Below are 14,845 nucleotides of genomic sequence, written 5' to 3' on the forward strand. Positions count from 1 at the left end.
AAAAACTCTTACATCATCCAATCAAAAAGCCTTGATGGTCTAGCGGTATGATTCTCGCTTAGGGATTTACTCTGAGTACAATTTGCGAGAGGTCCCCGGTTCAATCCCGGGTCAAGGCCTTGATTTTTTGCTTTTAATGGTCTTTCTTGAATGTGAGTCCTAAAGGGATTCCTCCCTCTGTTGCTTTTTGATGCCGGTTGGCTGGTTGAGGGTCGCCGGAGGGGCGCCGCAGAAAGCTGTTTGCTTGAACTCCAGGTCAGATCAGATATAACAGACCTGTTGGACGGTAGAATCTATTCAAGAGTGCACTCTTGCTGTATTCATCGCCTGATTCAACACCATTCAACACTTCCATTCTCTTATCCCAGAATCACTACAACCTTCCTCAGAAACCCCTTCCATCCTTCTCTTTTTACCCTTCAGCCACCCTCTCATTCTCTCTTTCAGATTTTCGCCCGAACAAACCCCTGCAGTGTGGGTTTCTCCTCTGGTTTTTTCACCCCACTAAGACGCTTAACCGAGACGGCATAAACAGTTCGGCTAGGGCAGGCAGCTTACTGTATCTGTGCCGAGGTCCCAAGCCCAGTGCGATAACGAATCCAGCACAATTCAGCTCAACTACTGAGTCGTTCGCCTGAATGAGAGTCTGGGGGATAGATACTGTGAGCTATAACGCATCGATTGATCATCGAGTGAATGTCATGACTGGAGAGCAATACTTTGGTTTGTGAGTATCGATGTTCTGGTCAGCGGACATGTGTAGAGGACGGGAGGGCGGGTCTCTCCTATCTTGTCTTGAAGATCCTGCTGCTTCGCATGTGATTATGGGAATCCAACAATCAAAAGAGAAGAACCCAGAGCCGTTTTTAATTTTTATATTTCATTCCTCATATCTGTGTACGTATGCTATTCTGTATATATCCAAATTATCCATTTCCCATCCTATTCAATAGACTTGACTAAATTCCACTCGGAATACTAATTGCATCTCCTTGTAACAAATATCTTTTTCCTTTCCGACAGACAGTAATATGCTCTCTCCTTATTCTTTCAATAACTCTCGCTTTCTCCCATATAATAGACTCTTGGTCCTATAGTATACTCTTTCTTTCTTTCCTCGCCGAATAACGAAGCCAAATAACAGACTTGAGAACAAATAATAACGATAAAATACCAATGTAAGATCAAGAAAAAAGCTCTTTACCACCCCACTTGCTCCTTCAACGACTTCTCTTCCAAAGCCTTCACATGGGGCGGCTTATACTTATCAGCTGGATCACCCCAACCGTTGTTCAGGTGGTCTTGGTTCCAGCTGCCCGTGGTGCTCCCCGGTGGCTGCGCACTCTCTCCCCAGCCATTTTCATCCTCCTCTTTCCAGTCGCCGCCATCATCTACAGTCTCCAAGACCAGCTCTCCTTCTTCTTCATCTTCGGCTTTCTGCTCATTGTCTCTACGCCAAGTGGCACTCCTGCCAAACTCATCCGTTGCCTCAGACTTACCCCAGCGGCTCCAGTTGTTCTTCCATCCGCTTGGCTTGGGAGCAACTCCCGCAGCACAGTGGTTGTGGAGGTACCTGCATGTCTCTGCCGTGTTCTGACAGGTATCATTCGCCCAGTACCAGCAAGTCTTGAAAGCTTTTGACGGATCTCTCATCATAGACTCTCCCTCACCTTGGCCCAAAGCCAAAGGAGCTGGTGTCGGAGCAATTTGAGCTTGGATCTGAGCCGTGGTAGGAGGGGGGATGGAATCGGCCAGTGCTCCCCATGTAGGTTTACCCATTCGAAGATTGGCAGGGGTCGAGGAAGAGGGGGGAAGGAATGCGTGGAGATCTCGACACTCATCAGCAGTGAAACGACAGCTTTTGTTTGGTGTTGCCCAGAACCAGCAAGTCACAGTTTTGGGGGTAACAGGTTGGAGAGGCTCATTCATGCTGGGTTTCTTACGAGGACCAGTAGGAGGAGGTGCACCATTGCGAGATGCGAGTAGTTGTGCGAACTATCTTTGTTAGTAATACATGTAAAAGGAGGAAGAAACGTACCTTTTCATCGACCATCTTTGCGACTTCTTCTCGCGAAACCATGTCTTCGCTGGCAGAACTGACAACACTCTTCGTCTCGTCCAAGACCGCAAACCTAGATGACCCCAAACCACCAAAGGGCTTCGGCTTTGCAGCAGTGACTGATCTTTGTCTGCTCGAGACTGACACATCATCCCATTCAGCGGCGTTTCTTCTCTCCATACCGTCGAGTCCGTTGCTGCTGATACTTGGTGTCCTCTGCGAAAATGCCCGTTGCTGTTCCGCCGTTGGGTCAATTTTCGCTACATCTGGGCTCTTCTTGAACACATTCTCGGATATTTGGCCTCTAAGGTTGGTACGCATATTCTGCGCTTGGTGGTTTATGCCCGAAACATGTTTCAACATTCGAATATGATCACCAGATCTGACGTCGAGCTCAACTGTGCTGCGTTTTGGCTGATTGCTCTGTGCGATCAGAATTGTCCCAGGTGCAACATTTACTTGAGGAAACACTTGAGTGCCACCAGTCGACTTAGGTTTCTTGATCGGAGCGACGATGCGAGGAGTACGGCGATCCAATGGCACAAATGCAGGATTATTTGGCTGAACAAGATCATTGATACTTTTGGGTTGTCGACCATAGGTCTTAATAAACTCGTTGGCGATCACTGGGAGTACCGGTCCTGGTGATGGGGCTTCGGCCATTGGTTCTTGGGCATCGACTTCGGATGCCCATGACTGAATGCGATTTTCATGCTCGCTGGGAGTCGGAGCATGTGTCGTTGCTTCAGATGGTTGGGAGCTTGGTGATGGAGATTGTGCTCTGCGCTTTCCTTTCTTGCCAGCCTTTGTGAGACTTTGATTGAAAGCCTTTATTTCGTCCAATTGTGCTTGTGTATATCCAAGTGCGAGTCCACCAGCAGATGGGATCTCAACTGGCTCGCGTTTTGGGGGTTCGAAAGTAGAGAGTTCTTCGTCGGCAGGCGACTCGGCGCTGGTCTCGGTGTTGGTCTCGGTTTCAGTCTCTACAGGCACTTCAGTGCTCACAGCTTCGGGTGTGGCCTCGGAAGGCTCGGGAAGGTTTGTAGATTCGGTGCTCTCAGCAGGAGGATCCCATTGGGAAAAGTCGAACATGGCTGGGTCGGGTTCTGCAGCTTTCGCAGGAACCTCGTCATCGGAAGAAGTTTCAATTGAGGTATGGGTTGGAGTTTCTGCTGGCTCGGTCGCAGAATCAGCACGATCAGACTCAGTCGGAGAGTCGACCTGGGTCTCAGTGACCACAAATGTATCTTCCTTCACAGTATCAAAGGACGAATCGGGTTTCATCTGGATGGTAAGGTCTGGTTTGTTGTTACCGTCGTCGAAGGACATCAATTCTCCATCGAAGTTGCCGTCGAGGAGAGAAGGTCCATTCGTAAAGACATATTGTCCTTTATGGATCAAACCGTCAATTTTGATCCATTCATCCTCAGTGAAGTAAGAAGCTCCATAGAGCATATATAGGCCCTGGTGAGCTATCAGTTGGCGAAATGCAGAGAGGCACGACGCAAGGAGCTCCTACCATCTTCACTTGCTCTAACGCTCGAGCAGCTTGGGCAGACACAGGAGCAGCCATTTTGGTGTCAATAGCTGAGTCGAGGGATGCTTGATTCTTGGGAGAAGTGATGAGTATTATTGAGATCGGGGCAGGGCAAACACGATTGATCCCTTTGAAGGGCAATGAAATGATACGTCTCTGGACTATTTGTGGCCGGGGAACCTTTGGATCACCCAATCCCGCCGACAAAAGACTAAACTTTTCGTCCTATCGGGCAGAATAAACTGGAGCTTGCCGTAGTAAACTGGCAGGATAATCTGACTGAAGGGCACCAATCAACAGAGCATTGAAGCACTTTTGAAGTTGTAGTTTTTGTACTTGGGGAAACAAGAAGCCTCCCAGTGAAAGACGGAAGGAAAAGAAAGGAAAAGAGGAGAGCCCCCCAGCTTGATAGAATTCCATAATAAGGATCGGCCCCAAATCCAGGGTTGTGTTGTGGGAAGAATCCCTGCAAATCGCTTCAAACTTGTGAGGATATCCACAACATCCGTGCTCACCGCCTGGGTCCTGGGTGGTCCACCTCGCCAATTGCATGTCTCCTTTCCCGGCGCGATCAAGAGGAACCTAACGGAAAACACTTGGAATAGGGGGCGGGCACCAATGAGAAGTACTATTGCATGATTAAGATTTCTATTAGGAAACGCCCTGGCGATAGAGTTGTATGGTAGTTTGAGCATGGCGGGGGAGAAGCTGGCCTGAGCTGGCCTTTCCGCGTCCAACGCGTTGGTGAAATTAGGAGACGCGCTGTGGTGTGTTCGGCCCCCCTATTCGCATTGAGTGGAAACGGAAAGGCTTGGGACTAAACTTGTTTGCTTCTTCGAGGGCTGAGAAGTGGTTGGGGAAGACGAGGTCTTAAGTGTTTAGATTCATTGGAACGACAGTGAAGAGATCAAGCAAGAACAACCTCTAACTGAAGGAAACGTCCACATATCGTACAATTGAAGCCACTTCTTCACACATTACAAAGTTTGGAAGCCGGACATTTAGAGCTCGCAGCTCTCGTCAACACGAGACCCCGCGTTTCAAACCTTCCGTGGTTGTCCCGTCTCCAAAGTGTCCATTCAAGCCTCATCGCGAACCCCCTGTATCCTCCTCATCCTCGTCAATCAGCCCTGACAATATCGAGGCAAGACTCTTGTCGATTGCCTTTGCTCCATCCTCTGAGTGGGAACTTGAAGAACATCAATACTCAGCATCAATCTGTGTGACTCTCCAAAGCTTCGGTAGCAGACTTACAGCCAGGCCAGAAATTGGCGTTTGTCTCTCTCCGTTCTCCCTCCCTGGCGAGCTTCTCCTTCCTAAAAATCCAAAATAGAACGGCAATAACGGTGACGAAGCCCGTGACCGTCAAGAGGATTGTGGCAATGGCCAGAGCAGACCAGTCGCTTGCTGGGTTTGAATTCGTGTATGGTGAACTCGGATTGAGCGGAGTCGACGTGGAGTCGAAATTGAGATGTGTTGCTGTTGAAGTTGCCGACATTATGTGCTCTGGATCTTGGATGCAGAAGTTGTTGAGCTCTGAGGATTTGATAAGTCTTTCCTTAAGGTCGTTGATCTTTGGAGGTGGCGTCAAGAAAAGGAGCAGTCAACGCCTTTTCATAGATCGAGGGGAGCGTTCAAGGCAAGGGCAATTGATTATGTTCATTTATCGAGGGATGGGATATTTGTAAGTGAAGAGGTATCTTCAAGGTTGGATGTACAAGACATGTTACATCCGCTCAATCCCTTCCCTTGGTCACACATCTGACAAACGCACTCACATAACCACTTTTCAGGCCTCTGTTACCATCTCAGGTGCCTGCCCCTTCCTGCGCAAATGGAGATGCGCTGGGGTCTCCAAGTAACAGATCCAGAATGGATGGCGACCTGCAGTTAATCCAAGCAGCTCCCATCATTTGGGACAGTCGGCAATCAAGTTGTGATGCCTGACATGTACCTTCCAACGGTCGTACAACGTGGCCGACATGCGTTTCATGCAATTATCCGCAAATCAAAACGAAACGGAACGGATGGTGGCGATTGCTTTCCCTGAGATTGATGTCATGGAATGAATATTGAGCAATGGCAGGAGAAAGAGCCGTACAGGGCAATAAGTGAGATTCTAATGCATACCTCCAGCACGTCTTTCTGCCTCTTCAGCACCGGTTCCGTATTTCTTCGGCTCATATCGACCTTATAGATCACTCTTTTTCAAGTCAAATCATTTTCTATATTACAGACTTGCTTTACTTGGGTGAGCAACAATGCCGCATCCGGAATCTGAGCACTTGCGGCTTCATCCAGATCTGAAGGAAGAACATGTGTTTCGATTTACGGCGCAAGTCACAAGCTCGTTACGGCCGTGGGAGATAGCCACAAGACGATACAGTCGCAAAGGTTTCGGCAGGCAGCAGATGGTCGTATTCGACAAAGGTTCAGCAAGTCCAGAGCCTTAAGGTTTTCTCTCGTTGACGCTGTGCACGTGTTGGTCACGTGATTTGGAAATAGGTACCTCATACCTACTTTAGCACTAAGTCATCTCTCATTCACAATTGGTTTTGCTTCTTGTCGATGTTGCGTTCGGTTAGCAGAATAAGTATTACACCTCTGTCTTGAATCTCTCTATTCCGTCCTTGCTCGACTTCAATCCCTTCATCAACTCTATGTCTTCTTGCAGTCATAACCGACCTCGCTTTATCTCTACTTCTTCTGCTTCTGCATAAAATTCAATCATCTCATTAATTCCTAATCTTGGCCGCCACACGATCCGTCAAATACTTTCTATTATTCCCCAAGAAACAAGCCGCAACAATAGCCACAACTCCAAAAGCAATCGACGTATACCAAACATACTTCAACGCATACGAATACGCCTCTTGAGAAGCCCTCGTCGCAGCCGCCACAATTGCAGGCGACGCACCAGGCACACTCATTATACTTGTGGGATCCGTCAAGAACGTCCCCACAAACGTCATGATATCTGCTTCTGGAAGTCCAGCTTTAGCAACAGCCCCGGCGACGTATGTCGGCAGTGCTTTTGTGAGCTTCTCGCTGAATATATTGAAGTAGATGGTGTAGCCGATGGAACCGCCTATGACGCGGATGGAGAGGGAGAGCGCTACAGTTGTCGCGATGAGACTGTCTGGGCAGACGGTGAGGGCTATGGTGGATGGAGGGACGAGAACGCCGCCTACGCCGAACCCTGCGATGGTGCCGAGTGCGACGGCGGTTTTGGGGTTGGTGGGGTTGACAACTGCGAGGGCGCCGCTGAATGCCGCTGAATATATGTTAGTGTTGGGTCTTGGTAATGGGATGGAGACGTACTCATGACGATGCAACAGGCTATCATGAGCTCGCGATTGTGGTTCTTGAAGATGGATAAAGCCCAGTTGAGAATTGTCGCTCCCGCTGTGACGCTGATGCCATACCCTAGGTCTTTCAGACCCACTTGGACTGGATCAGGAGCGTAGACATTGGAGAATGTGAGTGGAAAGACTAGAAACGGTGAGTTGGCTGCCAGTCAAAAGTTCGATTTGAGTACTACTTACAGTTGATCAAGGAATAGAAATTCATGCCGGCAACGAAGAGAAGCAGGAATGTTACACCAACAGTTTGTTGTCCCTGGAAAAGCTCTCTTGGAACCATTGGAACTTTCGCTCCTTTCCATTCCCAGATCACGAAGGCAATGATGAGCAGGATCCCAATGATCAATTGTGCCAGAACGTATGCGGATTTCCTGTACGCAATGAAGAGTCAGTAATTGCCTATTGAGAAAGCTCTTCTTGGAGAAAACGGGTTTGCCAGCACGTACCAGGAATGAGTGTAACCACCTGCTTGAAGTGCGACGAGGCTGTATATCCAGTCAGTCATGTTTCGCTCTGCTGATGAGGCCTGGGATTCTAACAAAAGGGTGATGCCAACGATTGACAATACTGCGCCCAGCCAGTCTATCTTCTTTAACGTCTGCATCTTGCTCTCCTTCTCGATCACCATATGCTTTTCGGGAAAGTAAGTGAACACCATTCCCACGAATGCGACGAAGTTATAGATCCTGTTCAGCCATTAGCACTATTTCTGAACAGTTGTGAGAAGAACCTACAATGAAATCCAAAAACACCATCGCCAACCTTCCGAGGTCCGAGTCGACAAGAGCTGTGAATACATAACATAGGGCGTGAACGGGATCAAGAATGAGACAATGCCTCCCAGGTAAAGTCCACGGTGTTTGACAGGGACAAGCTCAGCCACGCTGTACGGTCAGTCTCTTCTCTTGGAAACTTGAGGTTATGCTTACCCTCCCAGAGCCGTCAGTTCTCCAATACCCGCTCCAGCTCCAGCAATCGACATTCCAACTATCGCCTGCCCAAAACTATGTGCGGTGCCGACGATGACAATGCCGACCATAATCAATAGGGATCCAATGAGTGTGATATTTCGACGGCCGAAGATATCAGTCAAGTAGCCGGAGAAAGGTGCAACTGAGGCGACGGCAAGAGTGTTGCACACTGGAATCCATGCGGACGACGTCAAAGCAAGTCCCCCGAGGTCAGCGGCCATGTATGACAGCATACCGCCTGTGAAATAGAGAGGCACCTGGGAACCTGAGAAGGCGTGAGTATGTCGTCAACTTATGGTGAGATTAGGAGGACTTACCAACCCAAAGAATGGAGAGGGACACGGTAGCGATTATCTGTCGAACACTCCATTGTGCACCGTTGTCACTTTGGTTTTGTGACTCGATATGAGCATTTGAAGGGTCGTTCTCTTTGAACTCTTTCTCGTCTCCTGAAGAAACCATTGCGATCGGTTGGAAGATATACTTGCCAGGCGGCGCGCGTGTGACTTTGAGAAATATATATCTATGACATGAGCGTATATTCCGTACTTATATATCAACAGCCGACCTTCTTTCGGCACAGACATCTGGACTAAGAGGACAAGCTCAGCCGTAACATTACAAGCATACTTCTCCCCCGCATTTTCCCCTGGCGCTCAGCCGGGTACTCGTCACTGAGTCCAGCTCCATGGAACTGGTCCTCTTTTGGTCAACCTGGCCGGCCAGCTTGACGAATGCTTTCCTCCTCTCAGAGCCATCATCTGACTCGTGGAACATCAAAATAATAGTCTCCCAGCTAAACGAAGGAAACTCCCGCGGTTATATAGCCAATAGTGGCTTCAGTCTATTTCGCAGCCGAATTTGCCATGGAACATCGGCAAGCGAACTTTGGGTGGTGGGCGATCCTTCATCCCCCCGCACCCCGCATTCTTGGCGACGAGAAGAGCGAACCCATCCGGCGCCGTCCCAGGAGAATACCGAGACGATCATCCGAGCCTTCTTCTAGTACCGCGGATCATGCACTTCTTGTTTGTCCATTGCAATTTGCCATGTCTCTTGTCTCCGACGACGTGTGACGTTCCCAGAGTTCTGAATAGTTGAAAATTTAAATAGACATCGACGGGTAGGTGGCGACGAATGTGGCTTCCTCTCACACCCGGGTTTATCATTTAAAGCGCGAAGGGGCGCACCTCACGACATTGAGCTTTCATACCAGTACACGACAGTATGGAAGTTGACGACTTCAACCAGTTAGCAGACTTTGTCTTCGACCAGTCGAGCCCTGAATCAGGCGACGATGAGATACAGGAGCGTCGTCCTTCTCAGGACGGCGACACTGCTCCTCACAGTACTCATGATGTAGCTCCCAGTGGCCGGATTATCCGGCGGAGGGCAAGAAAGGCTTGCGTTGCGTGTCACAAGAGGTATTTTGGAGCATTCGTACCTAGGAATTGAGCTGATCTCTCACAGGAAAGTTCGGTGCGATGTCATGAGTAGAGGAAATACCTGTACGAATTGTCGCCTTGATGGAATTACATGCGTGATCCGCGCAGGGTTTGTGCTCCAAAATGATCCATTGTCATGTGATACATGCTAATTTTGTTTTAAACAGGAAGAGAGTACGTCTGAAGCCTTTAGAACCTGTTGATGGAGCTCCAGGCTTTCCTCCAATCGAGATCTCAGGGACGAACCGACCACCTCTTGACGATATGTCCACAAACATATCACCATTCGCAGCAGTCGCAGACAAAGCGCGAGCTCCGAACACTCCATTTTCCTCGGGAATCAATCCATTTTCAAATTATGCATCCAATTCAAATCTCCATCCGGATATGATTTATTCGTATTTCGATTTCCTGGAGGCGGAGACGCTTTCCCATATTGCGCCAGAAGACTTCAAGTTCTTAGAATACAAAGGGTGTTTTCATCTCCCAGCAAGACCAATACTAGATGATCTTGTTAGAGAGTATTTTCTGCATGTCCACCCCGTGCTACCGATCATTGACGAAAAAGCTTTCTGGGAAATGTATTTTCCTCGAGAGGGAAACGGGAAGCGTGCTATGCACCAGAAAATACCATTGTTCGTCTTCAGAGCTATGTTATTCGTGAGCTGTGGTGTGAGTTAGAACGATCCTATAACAAGATTCTGACTAATTGTATATTTTCAGTTTATATCAGATCAGACTGTTCGTCAGTTGGGATTTCAGACGAACGTTGAAGCGCGAACATGCTTTTATCGCCGCGCGAAGTTGCTTCACGATTTTGATACAACATCTGATTTAATAGCACTATCCCAGGGAGCATTACTTTTGACATATTATTCATCAGAGCGTGAAGCCGTAAGTGGCCACAAGTCCCGAACTCATCAACGTAGCTGACCTGTGGTGGAAGATGTCGAACACTTCATGGCTGCGTCTCTCAATTCAATTTGCGAACGCCGCAAATGTATCCATGTACTACCAGGATTGTACACTTTCAGCAGAAGAGAAACTCATCAGAAAAAGACTTTGGTGGTACGTCAAGCAGTACATCTCATTCATTATGGCCAGCTGATGTGATTAGGTGCATCATCTTACGGGACAGAATTCTTCCTCTCGGTGTGCGTCGCTGCATTCAAATTACAAGAGACAATTTTGATTTCACTCAATCGCGGCTTTCTGAGGAAGATCTCGAGCCGGAGTTCAGAAGTTCCTGTGTTTATGATGCAGAAACGAAACGGGAACTAGCACAAGTGTTCTTGGTACAATTAGACCTTGCGGTGGAGTTAACGGATACGCTTTCACATGTGTATCCAGCCAATGGATTCCGGTCATTCGACAAGCTGGACTACAATGATGTTATGTCAATGCCGAGGAAGATGGAGATATGCCAAGACCGTCTTGATGAGTGGCATGCTCGATTTGTCGAGTGGGTCGTGCCGGGGGATTGGTCAAAGAAGCACAAGTCGGTCATACTTTACAGTGGCTTGACCTCCATCTACTTCCAGTAAGCCACACTCCACTGTTCATGTATACTTCACCACTGACGAGTACTTAGATCTGCGAAAGCAGCACTTTACCAACTGGAATCCTTCATGCTGCAAGGGGATGACACGAGAAACCATGACGTACGCATGAAACACCTTGGGAGCGCCCTTCACATGTCAGTATCAAGCATATCGGAAACAGTCCGGGCATTCATTCAACTAGATATTGCGAAGTATCTCCCCGTGAGCGCGTAAGTTTCACCGACTGCCCAATGCTCATGGCTTTCTTGCTAACAAGAATATCAGTGTCGCCTACTTGGCTCTTCCAATCATCCTAAATTCCATTGACTTGCAGACTCTATCAACGGCCAATACCAGGGCAGAAGGTAAACGACGACAACTGCGGCTTCTGAACGAAGCCATGGATCTATGTAAAGATCGCTATACTGGAGCCACGGTAGTCAAAAATGTGGTCACTAGATCGATCGAAGCGGCACGCTCAGAAAAGAATGTTATCGAAGGTAACTCGAAATCCTTGACTCGGACTTCTTCGGCGCTTCAAGACTGGCTGGACGTGTTCATCAGCTCCCCGGTCTCGTTTCTCCGCATATCCTTCGGCATAGACATGTCGCTAGCAGTCGGGCGATATCCAACCACCGAGGACCTTCCTCGTCGGCTGTCGTTACATGGCCAACTACTTCCCAGCAAGTCGATTCCGCAGTCACTTATGCCTGCTCCTGAAAACGTAGCTACGGACGAAAGCTCTGTGGAGGAAGCTACCCTGCTGGAGCCTACACGTAATAGCTATCTCGATTATTTTGATTTGGGTCAATCTCAGACGGAAAGTAGACCGAGTACGAGTCCTTGGAGTGGTAAGCATGTTGATAGGATTTTGGAGGAGGTCCTCGGTGGTGGGGAGAGATTCTGGGCTTCAGATACGGGGTCCACGTAATTTTGCTTTCTCTTTGTCTATGTTTCAATTCGTTGTGGCCACTTGTACTGGCAACATGTACGGGATTTAGAATATTGAGAGGCGCTCTCAGGCGTCATAGACTTGTTCGAGGGCGCTGTCAGTTCTGGTCGGGATCGCTCTGTCACAACGCTTCACCAGCGCGGCTTGGGAGAAGATCAACATAGTACAACAATGAATCGTTCCATTGACTGACATTCATTTCAATATGTGGTTAATCCGGTTACTGGGGCTCATTCGAGCAATACTTTCAGGCAATTCTACATGAATTATGATGGGTGGTGATTAAGCGAGCCTTGGGGTGTTTACTTCTCGCTTGTTGACGTCATTTAGTACCTAAGGTACGTATGTAACAGTACTTAGGTACATCCCAGACTGGTAGCAAGAGTAAGCAATTGAGATCTCGGTCATATCGTACTAACGATAAATAATAGCGGTTGTAACAATAAGCATTGTTTCTTTTTTCGCATGCCAACCAAAGATATGTAAAGGCTGAGTTCCGTGAAAGAGCTCGGTCAAAGAAAAGCATACACCAGGCGACAATGAAGCCTTTCAAGAAGAAGCTCAATGAAAAGAAAATATCAAAGCATTGTCTCTTTGCCACCCCTGAAAGAGATTCCGGCAACGTTTGTTTCCTCGGTATGCATTGTTCTGACTCAGCAGGCCAGCATTGTTCCCAAAATACAATGCAACATAAACAGCAATCTTCCCCACTAATTCTATATATACTTCGCCCCTCATCTAATTCCAGCCGCGACTTTCTCCTTTTCCTCTCCACAAGTATAATCACAACCACAACCAGACAGCATGCGATCAGCGAGCCCTGACTCCAGACTTGCCACCATGGCAGCATCAACCGCGGACCCCACCCCAATCTGCTCCTCCTGCGATCACGACATCGGGCTTGAATACCATGATTCCAAGTGTCCCGAAGCCTGGCTGGCCCAGGACAGAGCCGACTCTCTTGCTGGCAGCGATATGGAGGATGAAGAAGTAGAGTGTGGCTGCAAGATCTGCACACGTACCAGACATATCCGCGATGTGATCATACCGAGGCTACGAATTGCTGAGGAGCCTGACTGGACTCTCGTTGATTTTTTTGGTATTGGAAAAGAAGGAGAGAAGAAAGGCAGCAGTCAACATGAAGAGGAGACAGAGACCGGAATTCAGACGCCTGAGTCTGAACCTGAACCTGCTCGGAGAAAGTATACACCGTACGAACCAAGTCTAGAGGACTTTGACGATTACTACAGCCTGGATTTCTATGACGATTTTGGCAGGTACCGCTTCCCTGTCCCTGATGAGTCAGCTTTGTCAGAGTCAAAGGATGATGAAGAGTACGAGATCATCGAGGAAACTTTCTGGTGTGAGTGCTGCAAGGAATTCTTTCCTGAGATTCTGGATAATGATACCTCGATAGAGCAACAGCCAGAGCCAGAGCCACGAAGAGAGCAAGAACATGATCTTGAGCCACAGTTTGTAGCCGATGACGACCTCGATCTCGACAATATCGAGTATTGCGACGGCTGTGGCCGGTACCATCATCCACTATCTGAGGGTGCTCTTCCTAAGTCTGTTCCATCCTCCGAACTTACAAACCTCTTGACAGACACAGAGTATGATGCCGAGGACGAGGACGAGGGAGACGACGAAGATGAAGATGAGCAGGAGGAGGAAGAAGCCACAGCAGACAATTTAGACTCGGAATCCAAGGAGAAGGAATGGGCCTGGTTCTGCAAATGCTTCCCCGGCGACGAGACTGACTCGGCTAGTGACGATAGGGACAACTCTGATGGCGGATTGAAGCTTTGCGAGCGATCTGTGTGCTACAAAGATACCGGCGATGATGTTCCTGCTGGTCAGGAACATGCCAACCTGGTTAAGTACTTTCCGGCCGAGCTGGATGATGAAGGCAGCCCATATGAGTCTTTGACCTTGGCTGAAGAAATGGAACGCACGGTTGTGATCTTGGAATTGATATCGAGTCTAAAAGATAGACTGTAAGACCAGCTAGAAAGAACATAAGCGGCGGTGTAAACATTGGACTTTCAAAGTCTCTCAGATTGTTATTTGACAGTTATGTTTTATACTGCTTTAAATTATATAATACAAAATCTGATCCTATTTTCGCTAGCACTTATATTTCGATTTACTTTGGCAGCGCTGTGATAGTAATGAAAATTATTTTGTTGTGATTTCTTGACTGATCCGACTCCGAAGATGTTTGAGCATGATCTCCAGCCAACAAGTTTTGAGTTACGAATAAATCCAGCATTTTGTCAGAGTGGAAAGCGAGGGAACCTTTCATCACAAGAGATCAAGTTATTGAGAGACTATCGAGAATGAGGTATCAATGTTCGGAGCCACCACGATATGCCGTCAGACTATGAGCGGTTGATGGAGGACCCCTTAGAAATTTCGCCTTCGCCTATTCTACCAATTTGGAAGTGTTTGCTAAGCATTCACCAGATTTTATGCCAGTTATCTATTGTTTTGCGTCCCTCCTCAGTACCTGAGGCAAGTAAAACAAAGAACATAACAGTGTATTTGATTGACGAGAACGCGGAGAAGGTCGAAAAAGCCGTTCTTGCAGAATGATAAGATGTAACTGCCAGAGTGGATCTTGCCTTTCGTGCTCTGTACCTATACGTTGGTGTAAACGGCTGATAGATCTCGGGGTGCAATCTCACTAGGTATACCCGATAAGACGCTAGCCGAGCGTTGAAGGCGAGTGCCAAAGTTTGCTCCATAATCCCCTGTCCTGTGATTCTTGCGAGCTCAAGATTAGACGTCACTCGCTTCACATCTTTACCCTCTCATGCTAATGCTCGCTTATATTTGCAAGCACCCTTTCTAGTTACAAAATCCTATCCATTTTATCGTTTTTCTGTGACCTATGCTGTGATTGATCTTTGTTTCTTAATGTTAAGAGACTAAAATCCAATTCAGTATTAACATTTTGAGTGGTTGAAGAGGGAGGA

General features: G+C 47.9%; 4 protein-coding genes and 1 non-coding gene across 6 annotated transcripts; 3 read left to right on the top strand and 2 right to left on the bottom strand.

Annotated features, from left to right (window-relative positions):
- Positions 1-28: 28 nt before the first annotated feature.
- Positions 29-119, top strand: ONS95_001912. The gene has a single exon. It is a non-coding gene; the product is annotated as a tRNA-Pro (tRNA).
- Positions 120-862: 743 nt separating this feature from the next.
- Positions 863-6,162, bottom strand: ONS95_001913 (uncharacterized protein). Its single transcript, XM_058495135.1, has 5 exons — positions 4,851-6,162; positions 3,579-4,785; positions 2,039-3,523; positions 1,944-1,995; positions 863-1,829 (listed from the first exon to the last, which is right to left on the bottom strand). Exons 2-5 carry the CDS (start codon positions 3,630-3,632, stop codon positions 1,201-1,203), a joined length of 2,220 nt encoding a protein of 739 aa, XP_058355446.1. The 5' UTR covers positions 3,633-4,785; positions 4,851-6,162; the 3' UTR covers positions 863-1,200.
- A 169-nt stretch (positions 6,163-6,331) lies between these two features.
- ONS95_001914 (uncharacterized protein) lies at positions 6,332-8,391 on the bottom strand (the record flags this gene model as incomplete). The annotated part of the gene is made up of 8 exons (XM_058495136.1): positions 6,332-6,870; positions 6,918-7,088; positions 7,142-7,329; positions 7,405-7,443; positions 7,498-7,644; positions 7,693-7,842; positions 7,888-8,194; positions 8,247-8,391. 8 exons carry the CDS (start codon positions 8,389-8,391, stop codon positions 6,332-6,334), a joined length of 1,686 nt encoding a protein of 561 aa, XP_058355447.1.
- ONS95_001915 (uncharacterized protein) lies at positions 8,297-11,995 on the top strand. 2 transcript variants are annotated; one of them, XM_058495137.1, is made up of 9 exons: positions 9,003-9,052; positions 9,181-9,353; positions 9,400-9,483; positions 9,542-10,046; positions 10,098-10,268; positions 10,321-10,442; positions 10,492-10,914; positions 10,966-11,145; positions 11,201-11,995. In XM_058495137.1, the coding sequence occupies exons 3-9, from the start codon at positions 9,419-9,421 to the stop codon at positions 11,844-11,846; spliced, it is 2,112 nt and encodes a 703-aa protein (XP_058355448.1). In that variant the 5' UTR covers positions 9,003-9,052; positions 9,181-9,353; positions 9,400-9,418; the 3' UTR covers positions 11,847-11,995. The 2 variants fall into 2 exon arrangements, with proteins under 2 accessions (XP_058355449.1, XP_058355448.1); XM_058495138.1 differs by having other exon boundaries at positions 8,297-9,353.
- A 712-nt stretch (positions 11,996-12,707) lies between these two features.
- Positions 12,708-13,868, top strand: ONS95_001916 (uncharacterized protein; the record flags this gene model as incomplete). Its single annotated transcript, XM_058495139.1, has 1 exon — positions 12,708-13,868. One exon carries the CDS (start codon positions 12,708-12,710, stop codon positions 13,866-13,868), a length of 1,161 nt encoding a protein of 386 aa, XP_058355450.1.
- Between the last annotated feature and the right edge of the window lie 977 nt (positions 13,869-14,845).

The sequence above is a fragment of the Cadophora gregata genome (assembly GCF_030347475.1).
Source record: "Cadophora gregata isolate MNR1 chromosome Unknown scaffold_10, whole genome shotgun sequence".
Taxonomy (NCBI): domain Eukaryota; kingdom Fungi; phylum Ascomycota; class Leotiomycetes; order Helotiales; family Ploettnerulaceae; genus Cadophora; species Cadophora gregata.

Excerpts from the sequence above, each read along its gene's own strand:
- ONS95_001915 (XM_058495138.1), top strand. The coding sequence starts at position 9,157 with ATGGAAGTTGACGACTTCAACCAGTTAGCAGACTTTGTCTTCGACCAG. Across the intron at positions 9,354-9,399 it reads TGCGTTGCGTGTCACAAGAG|GAAAGTTCGGTGCGATGTCA; the intron begins GTATTTTGGAGC and ends GATCTCTCACAG. Across the intron at positions 10,047-10,097 it reads TGTTATTCGTGAGCTGTGGT|TTTATATCAGATCAGACTGT; the intron begins GTGAGTTAGAAC and ends GTATATTTTCAG.
- ONS95_001913 (XM_058495135.1), bottom strand. The coding sequence starts at position 3,632 with ATGGCTGCTCCTGTGTCTGCCCAAGCTGCTCGAGCGTTAGAGCAAGTG. Across the intron at positions 3,524-3,578 it reads CGTTAGAGCAAGTGAAGATG|GGCCTATATATGCTCTATGG; the intron begins GTAGGAGCTCCT and ends ATAGCTCACCAG. Across the intron at positions 1,830-1,943 it reads ACCTCCTCCTACTGGTCCTC|ATCTCCACGCATTCCTTCCC; the intron begins GTAAGAAACCCA and ends ATGAGTGTCGAG.